The sequence below is a fragment of the Coregonus lavaretus genome (genome assembly GCF_964263955.1).
Source record: "Coregonus lavaretus genome assembly, contig: HAP1_SCAFFOLD_654, whole genome shotgun sequence".
Classification (NCBI taxonomy): Eukaryota; Metazoa; Chordata; class Actinopteri; order Salmoniformes; family Salmonidae; genus Coregonus; species Coregonus lavaretus.
Genome location: NW_028162361.1, coordinates 109,206 through 135,821, shown reverse-complemented (window position 1 = coordinate 135,821; position 26,616 = coordinate 109,206). Strand labels below are relative to the sequence as shown.

At 43.4% G+C, this 26,616-nt stretch overlaps 1 protein-coding gene across 1 annotated transcript in view; it reads right to left on the bottom strand.

Annotated features, from left to right (window-relative positions):
• Window positions 1-553: 553 nt before the first annotated feature.
• Window positions 554-26,616, bottom strand: part of LOC311119328 (zinc finger E-box-binding homeobox 2-like) — a gene marked incomplete at its 3' end in the record, with an annotated part of 67,916 nt that continues 41,853 nt past the window's right edge. The window contains exons 3-8 of the mRNA XM_084194048.1: window positions 14,419-14,670; window positions 10,437-10,505; window positions 6,458-6,682; window positions 5,236-5,450; window positions 3,021-3,129; window positions 554-2,655 (exon numbers count right to left, since the gene is read on the bottom strand). Of these exons, the coding sequence (XP_084050174.1) occupies window positions 554-2,655; window positions 3,021-3,129; window positions 5,236-5,450; window positions 6,458-6,682; window positions 10,437-10,505; window positions 14,419-14,670 (2,972 nt within the window). The remainder of the gene's footprint in view (window positions 2,656-3,020; window positions 3,130-5,235; window positions 5,451-6,457; window positions 6,683-10,436; window positions 10,506-14,418; window positions 14,671-26,616) is intronic.

Below are 26,616 nucleotides of genomic sequence, written 5' to 3'. Positions count from 1 at the left end.
GCTGCAGGTGAGCATTTGAGCTCATTAGAGTACATTTTAATTAGTGGCACAATGAGCAGATCATTTTAGAGAATCTGAGAGGAGAGAGAGAGAGAGAGAGAGAGAGAGAGAGAGAGAGAGAGAGAGAGAGAGAGAGAGAGAGACAGAGACAGAGACAGAGACAGAGACAGAGACAGAGACAGAGACAGAGACAGAGACAGAGACAGAGACTGACAGACAGAGACAGACATAGAGAGAGAGAGAAAGAGAGAGAGAGAGAGAGAGAGAGAGAGAGAGAGAGAGAGAGAGAGAGAGAGAGAGACAGAGAGAGAGAGAGAGAGACAGAGAGAGAGAGAGAGAGAGAGAGAGAGAGAGAGAGAGAGAGAGAGAGAGAGAGAGAGAGAGAGAGAGAGAGAGAGAGAGAGAGAGAGAGAAGAGAGAGAGAAGAGAGAGAGAGAGACAGAGAGAGAGAGAGAGAGAGAGAGAGAGAGAGAGAGAGAGAGAGAGAGAGAGAGAGAGAGAGAGAGAGAGAGAGAGGATAAACCTGAGGCTTAAAAACTAAACCACAAGTGGCTTATCTATTTACCTGGAAACCTGGCTTTCGCTGGTATTTTCTCCTCTGCTGCTGTTGCATCTCAGCAAAGGTAGCTGCTCCTGTTGCATAAGTGTAGGCCATGTGTGGTAGGAAGCCCATCTGATCCAGCCCTGGGTATGGCCTCAGCCCAGGCATGCTGGCCTGCATCGGAGACATGAAGGTGGCAGGTGGGAACGCGCTCTGTTGCGGAAGCGATGTGTACATAGGTTTGTTACCGAAGGGGTTCATCCCGAACAAGGGGCTGGTGCTTTTGTTGAGGTCTCCATTGTGGTGGTTCTGGCCTCTGGCTTCAAACTCCTTCTTGAGATAGGCCAGGTTAAGTGGCTCTTCGAAGTGCTCTCGTGGGGAGGGAACACTGGAGTGGTCATGGTGGTTAATACTGTTTAGTTTAGGTCTGCTCTTCAAGGTCATGGCGTGTTTGGGCTCCTTCATGAGCTTTGGCAGTGACAGGTCCAGTGGTTGTTCAGACTGGTTCATGTTGAGGTTCAGGTCCTCAGACATCAGGCTGTTTGGAGTATATGAGCTACTGTGGGAGTTTTTGGAAGATGTGGAGGAAAGGTTCAAAGGAGAAGGTGTGCTGCTCCTTGAGTGGTGGTCCAATTTGGAGTGGTCACCCATGTGTTTGGTGTGTCCACTGAACGTGTTAGCTTTCATGAGTCTGAGTTGGTTCTCACAGTTGTTGACGTTGTTATGGTGCTCTGCAATGGAGGTGGGCGTGATATGGTGGTCACGGTTGCGGTCACGGTCATTAGACTTGATCAGGGACACTGGGGATCTAGCTGCCATTGAGTCTTTAGCGGGAGTGTGGTTGTGGTTGTTTGCGGCTAGAACCATATCTGCATGGTTGTTCCGTTGTTCTAGTGGTGGAGTTCTTGGGGTGCCGTACTGGTAGACTTTCCTCTGCTCGAACCACTCTTTGACGAATTCCTGAGGAAGGCCGACCGCTATGGAGATCTTCAGTAGTTCCTCTGAATTGGGCTCCATGTTCATAGCGAAGTAGGCCTTGAGCACTGACATGTGGTCCTTGTACGGGTTAATGGGGCTTTTCTCAGACAGCATGGACGAGAGCAGGAGGGCATGCTTCTCCGTAAACATCCCCTGTTTTGTGGGCATAAGGTTCTCGCTAGTCTGGAGAACTGTCTTGATCTCCTCATTCATTTTACACAGGTAACGTTCATGCTGATGCAAGGGAATTGGGCCTGGGAAGGCTTCTTTGCAGTATTGGCAAGAAAAGGGTGTAAACATAATATTGTTCTCATGCATCTTATCATCGGTACCTAAATCTAGCATGTGGTTGGATTTCTCTCGTTTGATAGTGCTAATTTGTCTCTTTGAGTCCGTGGTCAAGCTCTGAAGACAAGCTTTGGCTTCGTTCACTTTTTCTAATGTGTAGTCGATGATGCTTTTAGTGGCACCGTTATGGCTGACGACTGGAAGACCAACCTGGTGACCCACCTGTGACGTCAGTCCCTGTTTTTGCTCCTCGATCTGGTTCCCGAGCTCCTTCATATAAGCCTTGAGTCTGGAGATCTCCTCCGGTTTGCAGTCCATCTTCTGCCTGCACACAGTGTTGTCCACGATCTGGAGCACCTTCTGGACCTCGCTCAGGTTGTTGCTCAGGGACGGGTAGCCCAGGAGCTGTTGTTCGATCCCCATCCCAAGGTGCTGCATGGGGCTCTGGGCTGAGCAGTGGATCCCTAGCGGGCTGCTGTTTCCCCCCATGCCTCCGTTCATGAAGGGCCCAGGTCCGCCAAAGCCGTGGGAGGCCATCATGAGTTTGTAGTCGTTGAAGTCTAGTGGTTCTGTTTTGATGTTCAGGTGGTGGTTGTTCTGGTCCTGGTGGTGGCCCAGGGGCTTGCCATTTCCGTTTCCGTTCTCTAGCTTGTGTCTCAGCTGGGTGATGGCGGTGTTAGTGGGGGAGGACGAGGCTGATGTAGGGGAAGAGCCTGTCTTCATGTTGTTGCGCATCCTCCCGTTGACTGCTATCAGGCCGATGCACTTCTTGCTGCTGATGTGAGAGCTATAGGAGCCTGAGTGAGAGAAGCGCTTCTTGCAGTTTGGGCATTCGTATGGCTTCTCACCTGAAAAGAGACAACAACGTATACTTTAAAAACAATATCTGCCATGAACACATTTAAAATGGCATAATGAACACACATATTCTCAATTATTAAATATAAGTGGGCTGAGGGAAAATGTATCAAGAATGAACACCTTTAATTAATGCCAAATTAAAGTGTAAACACTGAACTAATTTCAGGGAATTAAACTGCTCAATTGTAAGATTGGCAGATAGAAACAAAGAAGCTCAAGTCATCCATTGGAACAGTGGGAGAGAGAAAAGAAAAAGGGAATCGATTTTTGTACACCCTATGAAGTTCACCACAGTCTTAAATCAAGGTTATGCATATTCAAAGAGGAGTGCACAGGCCCCCTTGCTACCCACCACTGTGAATCCGCAGGTGTTCCTTCAGATGGTGCTTGTATTTGAAGGCCTTGCCACATTCTGTGCATTTGAACTTGCGGTTGCCAGCCCCCTGGTTCAGCAGTTGGTGCTATAGAGAAAGAAGCAGGTATTTACATGAGTTCTACTCACAACATTACAGGGGGAAAAGAGTTCACTAAATAATCACAATCAGCCCTCGGTGCAATCGACCAACATGCCAAATGGCTTGTGTTGCTACACAGCCCATCTAGCCTCTTTTTACTTCCAACTCCAATGAGAGAGTACAAGAGTGGCGCTGATAACAGACGGAATCACATACCTTTTAATTTCCTGGCTCTTGAGCCAAGGAAGCATGCCTTTAGAATTTGGCAGCCAATAAAATAAACTAAATGAAAGGGGCTCTTTTTTAAATATAGTTTCCCCCTCATTAGAAACAAGCAATCTGATCTATTTTTATTAATTTGGGTAATCACTCGAAAGACTATTTCACAAGAAGTCCTTCCCCGTATTTCACATACCTGCATACAACAGTAATTATACATGAAGAAACATTACATTTCCATAAATGTTGAAATGTCTTAATTGGACCAGATTTCCACTAATCATTTGAATCCTCAAATGTCTCTTTAATAATCTTAGACTACGCTGGATAGGATGGGCCTAGGCCTTGATTCTCTGTTCAAAGGTAAACATCAGTTGCTGCCCCACAAATTTGCAATTCAAACAGGGGGAGGCCTCTGCCTGTTTCAAAATCCAAATGTAATAGTAATATCAACAACAATAACAGCGTACGTGTAAAAGGGGTGCGCACCAGGCGTGCACAATTAATTCAGAGTGGGAGGTGAGCATGTTAAATGGTTAGGCAATACAAAAGATCTCTCAGCAGCACTCGCTAAGCAGGCAGGCATAGCAGGAACAAGCAGCCAGCGTCCTGATCCAGCCTGACAACTGCTGGGGTGTGCTGACTCTACCCACATTCCTGGGGAGACAGATGGCGTAAGGGAGGACACAGGGAGGATTGTTCAAACGGCAGCAACCTTCAAAGATCAAGCAGGAGTGGGTCTGTCTGTCGGTGGGGCCGCCAAGCACCAGTCAGGGACCCCACCGCTCGTATGTTGCTGAGTTGCATAAACAAACAGCAACAGCTGCTTTGGCTCCCCCTGCTTCCCTCTGAGGACCGCCGTAAACTTTAGTTGTGCCAATAAGATACAGTCATTCTCTAACCCTAATTGTCAATGGCACCAACACCAGCAAATGTGTTTTTGGGGAAGGGGGACTTGCTTTCCTACATGACTCAGGGAAGGTTAGGGATGGGATGTTGGATGTTGTGGGCGGGGCGCATGGGCTGGGTATTCAAATATTATTGTCTCGTATTAATTGGATAAGAAGTGTTAAGAATTCCAGGTTATTTTAGAATTTTTTATGGTGTTTATGGCGAGGGGATCTTTTCCTAAGTAGAGACAGCTATCATGGGACATGGGATTGGGACTTGCCTGTAAGCGATGCCACAATGGTTTACTAACTTCTCAACACATTTTTATCTTTCTTTTCTCTTTATTTTTAACCCCAAGAGGACTTAAATTGTCACTACCGGTTTTGTTCAGATTCACGTATTTTTTAACATGGTTGGCAAGCAAATGTAACATCTATGAATAGAAGGTGGGTTTTTTCCACACAGGGAGTTGGATGTGATGCATGCAAATTGCCAACAAATTCCCAGGTTAGTTTATATAAAAAAATACATTGGTAGTGAGTGAGACTCAATAATAAGTGTACATGTCGACTCTGTTTATGAAATGTAAGGAAATGGTGGAATGTATGACATAGTACTGCATAAAGGAAATGCTTGATTTTAAAGAACATAAAATCTACTAGTTGAAGTGAAATTAAGGAGCAGATAAAATGTCTAAATTGGAAATTAACATAATCATTCGATCGTGAACATAAGACTGCAAAATCATATCAGACGGGGCCATCAAAAAACCATTTAGGGCCTCAATTAAAGTTATTACCATTAAAAGATCTGCATCTTCAAAATGGCATGAAAAATTAATAATGATTGCCAATCAAAATGATATATTTTCCTCCAAGGGAGTGAAGGGGAAGGGAAGGGGAGAGGAAAAAGTGATTGAAAAAAGAAGAAGTGAGAAGTGCATATGATCCTGAAAGTGATTGAAAACAGCACCAAAAAAAAACGAGGGCATATGATCCTCACCTGATCTCTGCCGGGCTTGTGCGTGGCCATATGTCGCTCAAGCTGAGTGCGGTAAGCAAACGTGTAGTTACACAGGGGGCAGGCGAAATTCTCCTCATTCTTCTCATGGCGGTACTTGATGTGCTCCTTGAGCGATGTCAAGCGCTTGTAACCCCGGTCGCAGTAGGGGCAGGTCAACAGTTGGGCGAAAGCATCTGGAGTTCCAGGTGGCAGGTCTGGGTAGGGGAGACGGGGGGAGAAGGGGAGGGGGGTTGGGGAGGGAAAGCGGTCCAAAAGGTCAGCAAATCAATGGCAGCTAATGGGCGTACTGCCCGGAATGGTATGGGAGGTATCACTGCAATCTGCTCTACAGAGTGCCATCGTCTCAGGCTGGCATCCCTGACACACACACACACACACACACACATATGCACACGCACACACACATACAGACTCTGCTCTCTCTCTTATTTTATATCACATACTAAGACACATGGAAATTCAGACATACTCAAATGAATTAGCTTTTAATTGACCTATAGAATGTGTTGCATAATATACTTTTAGCTTAAGTAATTGTGTTGTTTCTTTGACTTTCGACACAAATTAAACATGATATCTAATCTTACACTGTCTTACACTGATATCTTACAAATGTCAGTCTGAAATAAAGCACCTTGACCTGGTTTTTAAGAACACTACCTTACCCAGCCTCCCCCTCGTCCTTCCTTGCTCCCCTTAACCATAGTTCCCTTGCCTAATTGCTTTTAAGTGACTTATTTAATACAATTTTTCTCACACTTTCATCATTTCTGAAGTATGTATCATAAATCCATTCTAATTCAATCCCTGTTCCCCCGGGGTCTGGGAGGTGTACTATCTTATTTCAGACCTCTGGCAGCTGCTGCTGCTTAAAGACTGAAGGACCGAAGGTAAACACAGAGGCATCCAGTGAAGAATCTGTGAGACCAACAGCTGCCCATGTCACTGAGCCACAGAGATGAAGAAGAGTCCAGCCACACCACTGCTGCTCTGTTCTCTTCTGCTGGCGTATGTAGCAAGAGTCTCAAAAGAGGAGTGCTGATCCAGGATCAGCTCACCCCTGTCTATGTAATCTTATTGATTGTGATCTAAAAGGCAAAACTGATCCTAAATCAGCACTCCTACTCTGAGACGCTTTATACATACAGCCCCTGTCCCCAGTTCTGTTCTTGCCCTCCCTGGCTGGTCTCTGGATTCTTACCATTTTCCTCCTGGCTGTTTGTTTCAGGCACTTCGGGCGTGCCCAGACGGGACAGCTCCTCTCCCTCGGGTGCTTCTGGGTAAATGATGGCAGTGTCACCCCGCTGCAGGTACTCAGCGATGCTGACCACGTGGCTGTGGCTCTCGCTCAGGCTCTCCTCCTGGAGCTTACTGCGCTTAGCGAAGAACTCCTCAAATTCTGAAGTGCAATCAACAACATTCTTAACTGAAAAGAAGAAGGGATAGCGAGAAGGGGGAGGGAGAGAGAGAGCCAGAGAGAGAGAGAGAGAGAGAGAGAGAGAGAGAGAGAGAGAGAGAGAGAGAGAGAGAGAGAGAGAGAGAGAGAGAGAGAGAGAGAGAGAGAGAGAGATGGGTTTAAAAAATTGGATTCTTCACTCCCCAAGAGAAATGTGTGTTACAGCAATTCTGGGAACATGTTGGGTCTAAATGTGATGAAGAAACACCACAATAGACATTAAGGTAGTAGTTGTGGGAGAATACATCTGAATTACTGTGTTATCTTGTCACACAACAGCCACTAAAACAAGAAATATGAGTTAATCTTAGAAAAGTACCACCTTAAATCATGGGAAAGTATTTTAGATAAACATATTGTATTTACTTGAAACGTATTACCAGTTACACAATAAATGTGGGGAACACAATTTAAACTGGCCAAATTACTTCTAATTTTCCTTATCATACGTGATATGAAAATAATTTGTATTTTACCATTTTGAATCTTTGAGATTATCGAAAGACATCCATCTATTTAATTAAGCCTCAGTGTTTAAGCCTCTCAATCAACATTTTATTTACACATTGTGTAGCAACAGTACAATAACATTCCCTGTGGGGTCAATAAAAGGGCTCTGGTTAGTTGATTGTCTGTGGAACAGATTACTGAGGACAAACCACAATGTTGCACAAATAAAGCCTTACCATAGTCAAGAAAGTACTTTCTAAAGCTGTCTTTCTGAAATTGCTGAAGTCACACATTGTGTGTTTTTTTTCATATTCTCCAGTCCCTTCTCTTTGGGGAATCCCAAAGCTGCAGAGTAGAGATAGCTGGCTCCAATAGCAAACAAAGCTAATCAAAATCTGCAACCTTTGTTAGTCAACAGAAGATGATAGACCCTCAACGGTTCACGCTAATTCAAAGCTATACCATACAGCATTCCAACAACCTGAGGCAAGTCTGTATTCTATTACCCCCTATCAATATCACTGTTATAACACTTGTCACATATAACATTGTTGTGCTAAATGTTACAGGAAGTCACACAAACTGTTTTATTTGACTGGATTTAGATAGTTACTTATTTAATTAGACATTTCCAAGCCAAGGTATATTTTTATAATGTGATTCGTTCAGTGATTATTTTATGGGCCCAATTTGTGAAAGGTCAAGGTAGTGGATTTGGTTGTCAAAAGTGGCATGAAAATGTCACTGGTGCCAAAGGATCTTTTATTAAATCGTATGAAACAACTGTTAACTAGGCAGCTCAATTTCCTGCATTCTCATTAGGACTTTGTGTAAACTATTTGAGAATCATTTATTGTAATTTAGAGACACAAAACTGTGAGGATGCTTGAGATCTCTATGTTGGATTCACAACTCACCGTTGAACAAATATGTATCTTAAGGTTTCAAAAATACATCAAAAAGATCAAATTTAGACTAATTAGATTTAGCAAATGAAATGTAATTTAGGATGTCACTGTATTGCCAACAAGCTACAAGCTCAACCTCATAATGCCTCCTTTTAAATTTCCCCTGTAAAATAACAGGGGGTAATTTCTTCTCTGTAATAGAGGAAATCACCTGGATAAAAGAGTGCCTAGGTGGCAAGACATGATTGCATTTTTCATTTCATAAATGAAATCACATGTAATCTAGTGTGGGTTTTTTCTTCCAATGCAGTGCCTCTACATTGTTTCCACAGCCTCAATGTCCTGAATGGAAACATTTGCGATGTCTAAATCTCCACACAAAAAGTTACGACACATGCACAGGAACGCGTGTGCACGCACACTCACAAACGTGCATGCTCACACACACACACACATATTCTCACACACACACACACACACACACAAAATCTAAAAATATATAAATAAATAAAAAGAAGAATAGAAGATTCCTAAGGAAGGATTCCCATTATGTGGTGAGTGTTTACTCGAACGGTGCCAAGGCCAATTGTCAGCAGCGGTCAGGATGATATCATGGAGGGAGAACTTAATACCCAAGAGGCTTGTGGGTGGAAATCAGCTTTGTTTACTTAATTAAAAATGGCAGGTAGGATTTGGTTCCATAGTTTTGTGTAGAAAGGACCATGCAGGGACACTAATGCTCTACACGGACACAGAGATACACAGCCACCCACACAGGGATTGGAAGGGTGGTTGGTCTCGGCCTCTTCTTTTAACACAATACAGATGTAGGATCTTGATTTGAGCCAGTTTTCTACAGCAGGAAATGAATCCTGCAGCAATAGGAAATGTGATGATGAGGGAAATAAGTATTTGACCCCTTTGCAAAACATGACTTAGTACTTGGTGGCAAAACCCTTGTTGGCAATCACAGAGGTCAGACGTTTCTTGTAGTTGGCCACCAGGTTTGCACACATCTCAGGAGGGATTTTGTTCCACTCCTCTTTGCAGATCTTCTCCAAGTCATTAAGGTTTCGAGGCTGACGTTTGGCAACTCTAACCTTCAGCTCCCTCCACAGATTTTCTATGGGATTAAGGTCTGGAGACTGGCTAGGCCACTCCAGGACCTTAATGTGCTGCTTCTTGAGCCACTCCTTTGTTGCCTTGGCCATGTGTTTTGGGTCATTGTCATGCTGGAATACCCATCCACGACCCATTTTCAATGCCCTGGCTGAGGGAAGGAGGTTCTCACCCAAGATTTGACGGTACAAGGTGCCGTCCATCGTCCCTTTGATGCGGTGAAGTTGTCCTGTCCCCTTAGCAGAAAAACACCCCCAAAGCATAATGTTTCCACCTCCATGTTTGACGATGGGGATGGTGTTCTTGGGGTCATAGGCAGCATTCCTCCTCCTCCAAACACGGCGAGTTGTTGATGCCAAAGAGCTCGATTTTGGTCTCATCTGACCACAACACTTTCACCCAGTTCTCCTCTGAATCATTCAGATGTTCATTGGCAAACTTCAAACGGCCATGTATATGTGCTTTCTTGAGCAGGGGGACCTTGTGGGCGCTGCAGGATTTCAGTCCTTCACGGCGTAGTGTGTTACCAATTGTTTTCTTGGTGACTATGGTCCCAGCTGCCTTGAAATCATTGACAGGATCCTCCCGTGTAGTTCTGGGCTGATTCCTCACCGTTCTCATGATCATTGCAACTCCACGAGGTGAGATCTTGCATGGAGCCCCAGGCCGAGGGAGATTGACAGTTCTTTTGTGTTTCTTCCATTTGCGAATAATCGCACCAACTGTTGTCACCTTCTCACCAAGCTGCTTGGCGATGGTCTTGTAGCCCATTCCAGCCTTTGCGTAGGTCTACAATCTTGTCCCTGACATCCTTGGAGAGCTCTTTGGTCTTGGCCATGGTGGAGAGTTTGGAATCTGATTGATTGATTGCTTCTGTGGACAGGTGTCTTTTATACAGGTAACAAGCTGAGATTAGGAGCACTCCCTTTAAGAGTGTGCTCCTAATCTCAGCTTGTTACCTGTATAAAAGACACCTGGGAGCCAGAAATCTTTCTGATTGAGAGGGGGTCAAATACTTATTTCCCTCATTAAAATGCAAATCAATTTATAACATTTTTGACATGCGTTTTTCTGGATTTCTTTGTTGTTATTCTGTCTCTCACTGTTCAAATAAACCTACCATTAAAATTATAGACTGATCATTTCTTTGTCAGTGGGCAAACGTACAAAATCAGCAGGTGATCAAATACTTTTTTCCCTCACTGTATGTACATCAAATCTCCTCACAATGGATTAAATCAACTCACCTGTACCGTTTCCAACTGTCTGAAGAGTGGTGTCAGGCCCCATAGTGTCATAATCATCTTTCATTTCATCTGTGGAGAAAAGAGGGAAGGGAGGAGGGGAGGAGAAAAGAAGTTCAGTTCAATGTTCAGTGCTGTAGTGTACCAAGCAAACCCAAGCCTCACAATGAAGCCTTCAGAGGAAGGTACGGAGATATAAAGGGCTTGCTGTGTTGCACTGTGCCAAGGCTTTGTGTGGCATTCTTAATGAATGCTATCATCAGGACCAGACAGAGCCTTATTTACCTTAAAAACAACAAGCAGTGGGAAAGAAAGCTGCTCTGCCATTCCGGGGGTAGCGAGAGTCGCCAGAAAGAAAGATTAATTCAAGAAGCCAGCCCCATCCACCTGAACAATCAGACAGGAGTAACTGGCACAAAAGGCATTGCAGTTGTTATTCCCTCACTGTGACACTACTAACAATCTACATGCGGCAGAAAAAATAACAAACTATACAGGGAGTTTTCACAGAAAAACGTGGGCTGTGGGCTTAGACTCTATTACCAATCAGTGTAATGCATAGTCTTAGGAACGACAAGGGCAGACTTGCATTTTGTCCTGGCACAGGTAAGACAGCCATAAATAAAGGACCCCAGATTGACAGACAGGCTCATAAACAAGGGAGAGAACAACTTTTGACATTGGTGGGTAAATTCTCTTGCCGTATAGGCGGCGAACAAGAGGACATTGTTGGTGTTCAAGTCCACAGACAATTAACTTAAAGAGTCCTCTGTGACTCCTTCCTTCCGTCCTGTCTTTGAAAATTAAATCAAGGTACTTCCGAGAAGATAGTGCCTGGTAATAAAAATGGCTCCTGTCTCTCTCTGTTTCTCCTTGTTCTAGCCATGTGATTTCTATGGTCTCAAGGATACTGTGTTGCCATGGAGGGGTAAACAAACAAATCAATGGATTAAGGGAATAGAGGAACTCTCTTCTTTACTGTCTCTTGCACCTTGAACTTAACAGAAAACATTTTGGAAATTAGTTTAAAAAGTAGCTGACAAGTTGTGTAAAATCGTCCTAATTTTTTGAGGGCTGCATTGTCATTGAATTAGCAATCACGAATCATACGCAAAAAAACTAATATATTATACAATATATATACCGTATATTTTCGTGTAGAGCAAAAAATCAGTTGTTTTAATGGTTGGTTCATTTCAATCATTAAGAGAGGCTTTTTTTCTGTTTATTTCGCTTGAAGTGAGACGGTTTCCTTCTGCACCAAACAGATAAAAAACCCAGCCAATAGCTTCAGAGAATAAAAAATGGACTCTTTTGAATGAAAAGTACTCAACTTTCCCTTGACATGAAGCTTGACTGTGTGGTGGATAAACTTGCCAGCCATTTTGCATTTGCATATGAGGGGGTTTGGAGTGCCGTTGTCTTCACAGTAATGACACCAAACCAGGCTGCACTCTAAGGAAATGGCCCTTTAGCAATATTGTTGAAGATACACCGGAGTATTGTGAGCAATCAAAAAAATCCTCCAACACAGCCACAAATATAATTCTGGTGTTTAAGAGACCAGCATATATGAATAGTTACTTTTTTGTTGTTTATAATTTACTGAATGTTAATCAAGCTCTCTTTTCCTCTTTCCCTCATGTCTCTTTTTCCTGGAAAGTGGGCGAGTTCGCATGGATGCAGCCATTTTGGTTTTTACAGCCTTTAGTAATCCAATTTCACTGCATATTTTTGATATGAGTCAAGGAGCACAAGCCTTTTGTCCCTTTTTCTTCCCTCTTTACCTTGAAAAGTCCCTATTATCTGTATGTGGTCAAGGAATGAGAGTGAGAGAACTTCCAGCAGGAGGTAGGCTAAGACCACTTACACCTACCTCACTTCTATGGCCCTTTGCAAAAAAAAACTTTTTGGGCCATTTCTATTGCTTCTGACAGCTACACATCCATTGGAGAGAGACAGTTTTTATAGTTGAAAGTGTAATGTGAGTCGAGAGCCAGTCTGCTCTTTCTGTCTGTCTCTACCTGATAAATCATGTAAGGAGAGGGGGAGTGTGAGAGAAGGCCTGCACCTCACTGAAATACGATGTTTAAGTTTCTGACTGCGACCCAGGAGGGGTCCAGAATACCTTTCCCCTGCCATAAGTTCACCTATTTACTTAACGCCATTGATGCTGTTTGTTTTGAAAACATTCCTATTTTTATGGCCAGTTACCATTGGAACAGGGCGCAATAAAAACACAGGTCCTCCTCCTCCTTTCTGTTAGTTTTCTGAAAGTCCTTGAACAGGGCCGGGCCAGGAGAAGAAAGAGACAAGGACAGAAAGGAGAGAATGCAGGTGATTTATTCTAGAATCTCTGTCAGTGATAGTGAAGACATGGATTCCAGCACACTGCGTCCACCACCCCATTGTGGGATGAAAGAATGTCAAGGACAATTCTAGAACACACAACTCTGATCGTGCTGGCACCGGAAAGGCACAGCTAAGAAACTTTTGCAGTGCTCTTCAGTTCAAAACCTGTATCCTTTGGACAGAGTACTAAAGCTGATGTAGAAAAGGCAGGGAGAAAAGCACAGCTTATCTCAGGGTAAAGCTATGTGCTGAGGTATCATTGTAGACAGTAAGGCACCGTGAAAGAGGAAAAAAGACAGACAAACATAGTGCCCACAAGCTTGGGAAAGAGAAGACTCCCATCATCTACACTAATTAACTACACTAGGTCTCAGAAATATGGCAGACAAGACGTTTTATCACATGAGAAGCAGATTATCTGGGAAATGTAACATAAGTGAATTACAGACATTAAGGCACCACAGGCTTTTATCAAATAAACAATTACTGTATGCTTTGACTACTTGTTTATTTTTTATCTTGATTTATTTAAACGTTTCTATTTTTAAAGAATCAAACCCCATATGAACTGTTACTAGTGGGGCAGAAATATAAATATCCATAAACATAGCAAAATAATACATCGATTGTCTACGACAACTATGTTTCCGATTTTCATGTCGATAATCAGTAACCACAAAGTGAACTTCCTCCTTTTCAATACATGATAATTTTTTGAGCGTATTAACATTTTAGACCATGGAATATTTCCCCCTTTTCAGCACTCTACAGAGCCCAGTTCATTAGCAGAAATGAATAGCTAACACCGGCTCATTTAAATGGGGTGTCTTACATGAGTTCTCGCCACACTCTGTTTCTGTCACACCGCTGCAAGAATCATTGACTCTTATTATACATGTAAATGGCTATCATAAAAATAAAAATTTCATTTAAGATTGTTAATGACTTTTGCAGCAGTCTGGCTTCCTTTAATGATTATCCCCTAGCCCTAATTAAAAGTATTTATCTTTCAAGCATCCATGACTAGGCTCTCTGCTATCAGTGATGCTCCGAAGGAAAAAAAAATGGAAGGCGCCACCAAAGTTGTATGTATCACCTGCCTGCAATGATCTAAACTAGATTATTAGCAAATTAAGATATATCAATCACATACTGAAGGTTTGATCATATTGCGATAATATAGACAATCAAAAGAGATCATTCTAAGAAAATGTCATGTATGCTCTGAATTTTATGATTGAAAAGCTATCTGTTAATATCATTTTATGTAACTCTGGTTTATCTTAGTGAGGATAAAGATTTAGCGTTGGGACGAGCTGGGTGAGTTTCAGTCATGTGGGGTGTAGGAATCTCCACCATACTTCTGCCATCTTAAATGGCACCATCATACGTTTCCTTTTCATCATCAAGTTACAGTAATGTCTCCTGACTCTGCTTGCCCCTGTCAACTCACTGCATGTCAAAACGTGGTTTGATCTCATCCACTTCTTATGACTGCCAGGCGCGGTCAATCACTTCCCATGTTACTGTGGAGGTGGTGGTGGTGAAGGGGGGAGGAGTTGGCTTAACCAAAATAAATCGGAAAAATTTTGGCCGTAATCCACGCGCGTGTGTGTGTGCATGTGACACTCACCAGTACCGTCGACTGAGGCGTGCAGCATGTCGTTGTCATGCCAGACATGGTCAACTCCGCTGTCCCTCATGTCATCGTCCTCATCCTCCTTTGTCATCAGGGCGTGGCCCACCCTCGGGGATCCAGCGTCGTGGTTGGTCAGGCTGGCAGGGCTGCCCACCCCGTTAAGTAGGCCGTCCTCCTCCGATACCAACAGCTTGTCCTCATCCTCTGTCTCTGAACCAGTATCCATCACATTCTCATAGTTCAACGCTGCAATGAGGGAGAACACAAAACAAAAGAAGATGGGTCACTACAGAGGAATTCCCATTTGGTGCTCATCGTACTGACCCTGAAATGGAAAACAGGTCATAGAGGATTATGTCCTTAGATGAAGTCATGATTGCACTGCACTGTTAAGAGCTAGTAACACAAGCATTTCGCTGCACCTGTTATAACATCTGCTTAACTGTTTACGTGACCAATAAACTTTGATTTTATTTGATTACAGGTTAAACCCATCCCTGTTTGGGACATGGCCCCTTTCTTGTGGGGGTACATCCCAATTACAACAACACCCACCGTGATAGTCTGGTATCTGTAACTTTAACCATCATGGTGTGTGGAGTCAGTCAGCTGCTAGGTAGACACTCCAAAATAGCCACTCATTTTCTCTTGCAGTAGACTGCCTAAGATGCCAACCTAGCTACACCTTTCAGTTGGGCTCACAGATCTAAAGCATACCCGACATGGCTGAGATACTGATATTTACAAATGTCACATAGTCATACCACCCTGGATTGAAACGGCTTAAACCCTAGTCATTTCATCATATTCACCACTCCTAAATAAGTGACGCACCTACTGTACTGTATTTTCCCCCAGAACTTGACAGATATCAATCGTCAAGTCAGACCTTTACAATGATAAATGAAACAATACATATAAAATACCCCTAACTTAATCAAAACAGGACCTGCATCCCACTCCTTTCCCTCCATTCCCTCTCCTCTTGTCTTTTTCAGGGAGTGTTTTCAATGAGTCATGGTTGCGGAGAGAAATACTGCGCAGTCAAGCCCCACATTAAAATAACTCACACAAGTAGCAGCCCGCTTGATTCCACAACACTTGGTCCCAGACACATGGCAGCTTTTCTTAAAATAGACACCCTGTAAATAAGGGCTGTGAACTCAATGGAAGGTGGCTGTTTATGAATTAGTCTGCCCTCACAAGGCTGGTTCTCTAGCCTCTCCAGTCTACACACAAGGTCCATAAATTGTCTGTCCTACGAAAGAAGTCAAAAGACTTATTAGAGGAATAAACACGGGACATTAGCTCAGCTAGAGAAACAGGACCGCCACACCACTGCATCATATACAGACACACCTCACTGCTAGTTCCTAAAACACCACTCTGGAGAAACACGCTCACAGCAACCACAGAGGGGGGAAATCAGAGTATGACATCATGGGAACCAATTTCAAATGTGGCTAGGGGAAGGCGAGGAAAAAGCAGAGTGCAAACATTTTTAAGGTCCATTTTAATTGCTGTACTCTAGCTATATATGACTAATAAATAAAAACCTTAAACCATAAAACCTTCGTAATTTCCAAAACTGAGAAGGGAGAATACATCTGATATTTGTTTGTTATATACCAAGATTATACTGAGCATATACAGTATGTTCATACATGATCTTTGTATAATCCACGGGTCTGCACTTGCCTTCCGAACAACAGGTGCAAATTAAAATGAAAACGGCTGCAGAGACAGGGCCAGCAGAATCAGCTGACCTGGTTAGAATACCAATTGACGGCGGAAACAAAACCTTTTCAAGAGGTGTGACCACAAGGGTTTAGGCAAGTTCAGACTGGGTAATGCCCTCAGACATGAAAAAAGAGAAAGCCAAAGAAAAAGAAAAGCCAAAAAGAAAGTGAGACATTCAAACTCCTGCTGTGTGGTCCCAGATATACCTTGGCGCACAATTGATAATGTGTTATTATTATATTTCCCCTTTGGTCCCTTCCTAACTTACCCCAAAACCCCCTAACCCCCCTCATCCCAGAGATTTAACCATTTCTTAGCAACACAACGTGCTGTGGACTCCCTACTCCCCTTTCTCCCAGGAGGGTTTCTAAGGGTGGCCTAGCAGGCGGGCGGCAGGGGGTAACAAAGAAGCAGGAGGCCTGGGAAGCTATTACCCCGCCCCTGCAGACCTGATCTCTGGACACAGCCTGAATACCGACAGGCCCAGGAGGAGTGAATTACATTATCTAAGGATGGACAGGTTTTAAAAGGCCTTTCTTTACACCCCAAAACTCTCATAGGGCGTTTTTCAGTGTGCTATAGGTCTATGTATAGCGTATAGGTTAATGCATGAAGAGAGGCGATACAATGTGAAGTCTTCAACATTTAGCAACGGAGCTGGAGACAATGGGCCTTGGACATAGAGGAGAGGTGAAGATCATCACACTCTCTGCAAACCTCTAGACATCTACAGTTGTCCAAACCAAACCATGAAAGCTACTAACGCCAGGTTGGGGTTCTGTGCTTCCATACAGGTCTACATGTTCAGGGGAGAGGTAGGGAGCAGGAGAGGGGAGCTCACTGGAACATTGGCAATCAGACACAGCAATACTCACCAAAGAGCTTGGAGAAGACAGAAATGACAGTGTGTAACTTGTCAATCAAAGAAGCAAGTAGCATTGACTTCAGAAAGCCTGCTTTGTTTAGGTGACATCTCTGGCAGACGCCTCAGTATACTATAAGCACCAGTCTGACGTTGGGCATTGTACTCCAAAACAAAGTCATTTCGAACTAACTAATGTTAGCCTACACTATGCCATTATTTTGTTCTATACCTCACTGCTAATCAATCTTTTGTGTTTCTAGATGAGATAGACAAAGAAATCATGTTTACTTTCTAGGCTACGTTTTCTTTCAGATGACACTTTCTATGTTTCTCCTCCTTTAGTTTAAGTGCCACCCTCAACAAAGGCAATTATAGCTGGCATTTTGACTGATGCTACCTGTTACCAGCTGATTTTACCAGCTCTCTTTTTTCTCCTGATTGGAGGTAAATAAAGGGAACGTCTTTTACAGATAATTAAAATGACACTTGTAATTGCTCTCTTGAGTCTTGCTTAAACATGTCTGACATAACCCTTTCAGAACTCTGGTATTAGAACCCTTTCAGAACTCTGGTATTAGAACCCTTTCAGAACTCTGGTATTAGGCTGTCAGGCATACCAGTACAGATGGCAGTTCCAATAGTGTATTGATTATGATGACTATAACCTTCCAAAATGACAGTTTTTGTTGAAGGATGAGAGAGAGAGTTATCCTTTCAATGTCTGTGACAAAAAGAAGGAGTCTGATTGAAATCTCATCATCTTTCTTAAAACAAAGAAATAAAGACATTTGACAATCAATATTTCTGCTGTGACAGTTTCTCTGTACCATTATAATAAAAAAGGGCATATAAAGTACTCTAAAATGGAAAGTATTCTTCCAAAGAGAAAAGACAGCATGTTAAGAACAAAAAATATGACTATGTTTTACTGTTGAGCTGTTAAACTAACCATAACTCTCACAATATGAAATCTGTGTGTCATACACTCAGACATCAATCATACAACCTCTGAGTCATACAATGACCATCTGAACATACCCAAAACACACACTCAAATAAACATACCTTGGATGAATGTGCCGCAAACGTGCATCTGTGTGCCTACTCTTTCCCTTTCCCTACGCTCTTCCACAAAGCCCTCTCAACAGGTTCCCAAGCTGGGTTGCACTGGATCCGCACTGCATCCATAACGAACAACCCAGACAAATATCCAAATAACCACTTTAGAACACATGAGACAGAAGGCGCCAGAATATCTATTCCACCCCGTGTGTCTCTATGTCCATCGCAGTACCCTATATTTGGAGGCAGAGACTTTCCAGTTTCTAGCCAGCTTCCCATAGAGGTGATGGAGAAAGGTGGTAGGTGACTCACACTGAAAGCCTGGCTAACTGGCCATTGAGGCTTAGCTCCAGGTAATGTTGTGTTTCCTGTAGCTATCAGTGGCAGTAATGAGCAAGGACATTCACCCTATTGGAGGATAACTGCCCTGTCTCATGAATGAGAAACATGCAGATCACCTGAATGGCTAGGAGGGCAGAATGGGAAGGGGGGGTGGGGGGTAGAGGTGAAGAACAGGAGGATAGGGGAGGTAGAGAGGCATTAAGGTAGAAATGAGGTCATAGCCTTGTGGCTACCCCACTGGAAGGGGGTTTAACAATGACCTTTTAACTGTCATAATTCATTTTCACAACAGAGTTTAGGGCTCTGAGTAGGCCATTCCGTGAATAATCATCCTTTTAGGGTAGGAAGCGTTTGGGGGTTGTAGGTGGGAGGAACGGAGGGAAGGTTTAAATATATTCTTCTGTCTTCGGAATTTTAAATATGGCTAACTTTGGATTTTTACTCATTAGGAGTACTGGCTGTTTTACATTCATTACATACCGAAAATGCTTGTGACTGTCTGTCTCTATTCCAGTGAGATAAACAAGATTGCTTGAGATCTTGTCCAAGTCTACTAGGCTGGTGTTCCACAGGGGCCATAAGCAGTAACAGGACTGGCAGAGGGCAAACAAAGAGCTGAAAGGAGAGGAGCAGCTTTGTAGAGGCGATGAATGGTCAAAATTCAGCGATGTGTAAACCAACCTGGGAGTGGGGAGTGTGTGTGTGTGTGTGTGTTTGTGTATGTGTGTGTCTCTCTCTCTGTGTCTGTTTGCATGGGAGTGAGTGGTGAGTGATTCTGAGTGTGTCAGGAAGGGGTTGGTTATGTTTAATAATGTCTGCCATGAGGCACCCACAGTAGCCTGACTCTAATTGAATTAAACTCCCATTTATTTGCAGAGGCCTGAGCAACAGGCTGGAAAAAGAAAGCTTCAAGGTTTGCTCAACTGCTTAGAGGGCCCACCTTTACTCGCCCTGTACAGATCCACCATCTGTGCATGCCTGCGTTCCTCCTCCTCGACAAATGTTCTGGGCCCCCTCCTCCCCAACGCAGGAGCCAAAAACAGGGGGGGGGGGGGGGGAAGAGGCAAGACACACAAAAGCTCCCTAGACTGCCCTCAGGACTCGAGGCAGAAAGCTGGGGAGGAATGTTATTTTTTATTTTTTTTAATAAAAATAACAATCTCCTAAGATCACCGGCTCAGGTGAGATCGATTTCCAGCGAAAGGTTCCTCTGGCTGCTGACATACGTCAAGCAAAGGAAAAGGTTAAAATTAGAAAATTTAATTTATTTGATAATTTCCCAGAATAATTAGTGTTAATATGGGTTAATTAATATGCAAATCTCTCAGCAGATGTTCTGCAGCGGGTCCTTGCTACGAGAGCGTGTGTGTTTGTGTGTGTGTGTGTTTGTGTGTGTATGTGTCTTTGCAGCCTCTACTTTCTCCTGTCTGATTTTGGCTGTCACTTATTGGCTATAATTACTGTAACTAACCAAATACACACAAAACCTTTCGGAGGAGGAAGGATGAAACACTTTCCAGTTTGAGTCGTTCATCGTGGGCAAACTGGTACTTTGCTCACATAAAGGGAGACAATTTCTAATTTTCTTTGACTATAGTATAAAAGCCCCTTTTTAGGCTTCTTACCCCTTTTTCCATTGAATGCAGCAAGCGGGTACTTAAACTATTCTAAATGTGTGTGCTTTTGTACGTAAATGTGTACAAATGTAAATTGTATAGTAATCACTGCTGAGAATACCAAGGGAGCACCACCTGCACATCAATGTCCCCTCCACGTTGGACTGTTGACAAATCACCTACGTCTGCTCAGTTTATGCAGATATTTATAAGCAGATAAATAATGAAATGTCCTGAAATAAGAATAGGGGATCAAAGAAGTAAATAGATTGTGCTTTATGAAGAAGAATCAGGTATCCTATCAAATAGTAATGTTACCCCAAAAAGTGCTCAGCTGGAAGTCTCCCCTCACACACATCAACCCTTGTATTATTTTTTCCCTCAATCAAAATATAGCATATAAATCCAATGTAGAAGCCACAAGGAGAATTAATCTTGCAGTATGTACAAATGTAACAAACTTATTTTGGAATTGTATTATTTCTTGTTATATTTTAGCTTCCTAGATGTTCTCATCCTGCTAGCTGGGTACAGTGCTCTGCTCTGGCGAACAGAGTATCCATGTTCTTGATAGTGGAGTAGTGTGTTGCTATAAGCTGAGAATCTTATCTGGACCTGTCCTCTCTCTCTCTCTTTCTCTCTCTCTCTGTGGCCCTGTCTCTGTCGGGCCTCCCATCTCTCCCTCTCTCTCTCCAGCCCTCCTCACCAGTTGCAAAGGGACACCATGGCTCGCTGCCACAGGTTCACGCCCCCCACCTCCGCCTCCCCTCCCCAGTGTGCCCTCCCCTCCGAATGCTCTTTTATAAACACACATGCACTGGCATCGAGAAATACACACGCACGCACAAACACACACACACACACACACACACACACACACACACACACACACACACACACACACACACACACACACACACACACACACACACAGTTACAGTTCCGTTCCAGGTAAAGGAATCTGCTGACGGGGCCTGAGCAGGGCCAGGGCCTGTTGTTGGTTTGATGTGTGTGGGGGGGAGGGGGGGACTCTGTTTGTCTGTTGTAGCTGTGAGTGAGCTCAGGCCCTCAGAGAGCCAGTGGGGCCTTGCACCTTGTATACAGCCACCACCATAACACCACTAGTCCCCCCTTTATTTATTCATGCATCACTGTCATCAATTACAGTCTACTGTACTGCAAGTGAGTGGCTGAGCTCCCATGTGTGTGTGTGTGTGGGGTTGCAGAGTGAGAGAGAGAGGTGTGTCTGCTATCACATTTCTGTTTATCAGGGACAAAGAAAGAAAAGGTGCGTCACGAGGAGTATCATCTACTCTTACCAAGGCCACAGAGCATGACAGAGTGACTGCGGTAGATATCAGAAACATGCCTCTTCACAATGGAAACTCTCAACTATATCAAATTGACAAAATAGAGCCTATTGTTGTTGGATACAGGTCATATTGATAAGTCATAACCTCTTCATATAAGGTAAACCTTGTAGGAAGCAGTTTTAGCTGTAGATTTTGCTTGCATAAAAAGGGACATGCTATTTAATGCAACTAAAGTGAGGATGTTCTGTGGAAAAAGCAGCAATGTTTTTTTTAGCTCAAGGGCCATATGCCCCATTTTAATAAAAAGGAATCCATGAAAATAAATTACTTGCACTAAGTATATGCAAATTCAAATGTAAGCAATCAGTGCAAAATTAATTTAGCCAGAAATGATTAAAAGATTTAATAAATCTATATACAGTATTGGTTCAATCTGATATTGTAAATGTATTACACTTCCTGTAAGATTAATTAGTATGCTACAATAACATATTGCACTGCCAGAATGGATTACTGTAGGTTTTTGTTAATAACAGCTAAGCAGAACCTGAGTTGTAATTATGCACTGTTACAAAGTCATTTGATGGTGATTTCCTTTACAATGAGAAGAAAATAGGCAAAGTACAAAAAAATGCACAGAATGTGTAGGCCTGAGGTAATTTTTTTTGTATTTTGCTGGCTTGTAAGAAGCTAAAAAGAAGCTAAAATCCTTTCACAAGTCAGACAAGTTGAGTTGTTTTGTGTTCCAACAAATGCTTTTCACCTTTCCTAACTCGCCATAACTATTGTACAGACCCTGAGATAAGTAAATGGGTAAAAACAACAGTTTGATCTGGTCAAGGTTGTTACACATTCCTGTCCAGGCGGCTGTAGCCTACAGCTACATTTATCTCAGGAACACTGAGTTTGCACCTGAAGCCTAACACAATCTGTCAGTTACTCTATTCTCTCTCTCTCTCTCTCTCTCTCTCTCTCTCTCTCTCTCTCTCTCTCTCTCTCTCTCTCTCTCTCTCTCTCTCTCTCTCTCTCTCTCTCTCTCTCTCTCTCTCTCTCTCTCTCTCTCTCTCTCTCTCTCTCTCTCTCTCTCTCTCTCTCAATTCAATGGGGCATTATTGGCATGGGAAACGTGTGTTTACATTGCCAAAGCTAGTGAAATAAACAATAAACAAAAGTGAGAAGAAAAGTCTCTCTCTCTCTCTGTCCTTCTCTGTCTCTCTCTCTCTCTACTAGACTCCATCTCTCTCTCTCTCTCTCTCTCTCTCTCTCTCTCTCTCTCTCTCTCTCTCTCACTCACTCCCCCTCTCTCTCTTTCCCATTCTCTTCCCCTCCTATCTCTCTATTAGATTCTAATGAACAAAAACAAGAGAAACTGTACACAGTTTTAAACACTGCAGGAGACAGCTTGTCAACCTGACTAAACCCATAAGAGAAACACTGACTCATTACCATACAGCAATGTTTATTTATTACCGTTTCTTTCCAAATTCTTCACTAAAATAATTTACTGGTAGCCAAAACGATGACCACGTTTCATTTATTACCTTTTACCACATAAAATATTAGATCTTTTTGTAGACTATGAATGAAATGTATCCAACGTATGAAATAGAGGCTCCCTGTCACAAGATAGCATCTTGGAAGACATCCAAGCAAACCGGCATTGTTCGGGATTCATTGTTAGGGGCTGGGTTAGTAGAATATTCCTGATGTCTATTAAACACAATGAACGAGGTAAAAAAACAAAATTGGTGTGAAGGCACATTTTCTGAATAGCATCTGTGCTCCGAGCTGGAGAGAGGAGAGAGACAGAGAGAGAGAGAGAGAGAGAGAGAGAGAGAGAGAGAGAGAGAGAGAGAGAGAGAGAGAGAGAGAGAGAGAGAGAGAGAGAGAGAGAGAGAGAGAGAGAGAGAGAGAGAGAGAGAGAGAGAGAGAGCAGAGGAGAGAGGGAGGAGAACGAAAGAGAGGAAAGGTTGCTCACTGTCATAAAACTCTGCTGGTCTGCCAGTCTGTCACCAGCTGGGGGCCAGGGGGAAGGGAGGGGAAGGTAGGGGGGTTTATAAGGGTCAGAGGGGGGAGGTAGGGGGTGAGGGATCAGGCCCCTCAGATGGGATAAAGATCAGAGGGGAGAGGAGGAGAGAAGGGGAACCCATCCACCCATCCAGGTGAGGACCAAGCAAGGCAGTGGGAGTAGGCAGGGCCCCCCCCCCCCACCCATCCCCCCACCCCGGTCTGGTCTGCATGGCCCCCAATCTGATCTGATCCAGCCTGGGTCTCAGCCTTCTCATTCAGATGCTAATGAGTGTGTAAATCACATCTGGTCCCCCCTCTGTGCCTGGATCTTTGTCACCTGAATAGCATCCCCACCAGGTATCAAACGAGCTGCAGGAAATGGGCCTCTTTTCATCCCCTCATCCCCTCTTCCCCACCAACCTCTCTCCACCTCTCTCCACCTCTCTCCAATCAGCAAATGAGCGGCGGGCGAACCCCCTGACAACGGGCCCCAGCGAGGCTCGGCGTCCTACAGGGAGGGAAACAGCCTCGGGAGACTCACAGGGACACAGACACAGAGCCTGACACTGTTACCACTTCCCAATTAGTCAGAGTAACCAGGAGGACGCAGCTTCCAAAGAGGCCTCATCACCTTACACAGACGTAAACGAGGATACCAGGAAACTCATTGGATGCAAAAACTAGGATGCTCTTATTTTAACTAATACATTGTATGATGAGTCAGATAGATTTCAGAACCATGTGTATGCGAGATGAGTTGTGTTAGTCGATAGGTGTTATTCTAGGAGGCAGATGACAGAGGTGTAAGTAACCTCTCTCTGTCTAACTAAATGAACAACATCATCACACGTCCCAGCCCATAAGTTATGGATGACGTGGGTGTGTGTAAACACTATCAGAGACAGATCTTCTCACATTGTCTGCCTCCGCCTACTAATTCCATGTTTCACCTGCCACCCAGAGCAGAGCAGAGACTACACCTTTAATTACATCACAGGAGGGGCTCCCCATCCCCACAGTAGGAAAAAACAGGGCTGCTTCTTCCTAGTCAATTATAATTATGATTTCTGACCAACAGAGCGGCCGGTCCACAGGAGGACCCGCATGACACATGCGGACCCCTTAAGGGTCTTTCTCATGCTAAACACACCTTTATAAGGCCTAATCTTTAACCAGGATGCTTAGACAAAACACACCCCATCTAGTTTATTGTGTAACAGAGAGGTTTTAACATAACAAAGAGACACCTATATCCATTTAATCTGTTTCTTCATCATTAGAATGAAGAACATCATTGCTTACTGATGTTGCTGTTACAACAACATAGTATAGACTCATATTTTTTAGAATATCACAAATCAAAGTTTAAAGTCATACTGTGACATTTTCTAGCATACGATGTAAAACAAATGTTGTCTTTTATGCACAAAATCCATCAAATTCAGTCGTTTTTAATAATAAAGCAATTTCATTGAATATTGCCAAAAACATTACCTCTTGCCTGTCAGTCCGTGAATAAAACGAGCTATCATTAAAAACAGTTGTTTTCCATACTAACCACACAAACCCATTTCCCTGTCAATTATTGGCATACTTGGGTACGTACTGTATGATATATGGTATATGCTCGTACCCCTTACATAATTGAGCAGTTTTCTTTGGCATAGATGATGTGGAAAGGGACCTGGGAAACGTAACGGTGCATGCATACACACTGAGAGTTTCTTTATCGTAAAAGAGTAAAAAGGAAATTTTGATCTAAGGCTTTTTTCCGCCTTAGCTCTACCCTTGGGTTCAGCCTCCCTGTGTTTCTGTCAATCCGTTCCTTTTTTGATCAGGAGCATGAAAGAGTGAGCATGTGTGAATGCTGCAGGTACCTGGGGTAATGCAAGGTGCTAATTAGCTCAGCGGGATAATTGATGTGTAGATTACACCGCGAACAAATGCTTCGACTTGTTTGTGCTTCTCACTTTTACCCTGCTTGCTCCCGCCTCCCCTCCCCTCCCCTCCCAACACCTCCTCTTTACCTCAACCTTAATTAACAATTCACCTGCCTTGTTAAGAAGATGGCAGGGCATGCCAGGCTGCCAAAGCAGCAACACAAAGTGGTTCGTAGGAGGAGGAGGGAAATACAGCTCCAACAGGTAGAGATAACTTACATTCTATAGTCTATGTCAACCCCGGCTCTATTCCCTGTGCCAATAGCCCGGCCTGGGGAGAATAGCAGCAGCTATAGCTGTTATATACTGAGAGGAGAGAGCTCTATAAAAGAGCAAGACAAGCACATAGAAATTCTGAAAGGAAACCATTTTTAAACGAAAGAGCATTCCATTAGAGTGCTTCCAATAGGCCTCTATTGTTATGCCCCCTATAATGCTATTTCCTTAATCTTTTGTCTTTGGGAAACTATTATTAGCTAAAGCACTCACAGCTGCCTGTGAATACGTTCAATAGGGGGGGTTTGAATTCGTTCATTAACAACTGAATATCCGCTAACACATTTGCTGAGGCTTGCTAATAAACTAATAATGACCGTTTCTTTTAATTGGGAGATTGGAATGAGGGAAGAAATTAAAAAGGTGCTTGAGGTTTGGTAAGACAGAGGAAGAGAGAGAGAGAGTGAGAGAGAGAGAGAGAGAGAGAGAGAGAGCAAGAGTCTGGGCCATTAGCAGGCAAAAGGTGAACAGTTGAAATGTCGCCTCCTCGCCTCGCTGCAATCCACCAGTAATCTGTCTCCGACTAGTTTACAAGTTAAACACATTATAGTGCTTATAGTCTCATGTTGAGACCGCACCGACACACACACACACACACACACACACACACACACACACACACACACACACACACACACACACATACACAGGGCTCTGTTACTGTCTGCGAGCTATCACCATTCTTCTAAGACACACAATAAGGACTAAAGGAGGAGAGCTAAACCAGGCCAAGTGTTAAGCTCATTGTTTTCTTGATACTTCCTCAAAGTTCCTTGGAAATGTCATTCTCTCTCTTTAAAAACCCCCAGTGACTTAGCGTGTATCAAATGTTCATCTCGACCGGAAGTCATATTAATTCTACTTTCCCTGTTAGGGCTCTCTCAGGCAGAATGATTTGTACAATGTAAACTAGAGGAAATGTGCTATGGGAGAAGACTTCCCTGCTGGCCCCGTTTAACTCTATACCTGCTAGGAAACTGCTTTAACACTACACTTTACACTTTTTTACAGATTTAAAGGAAAAATAA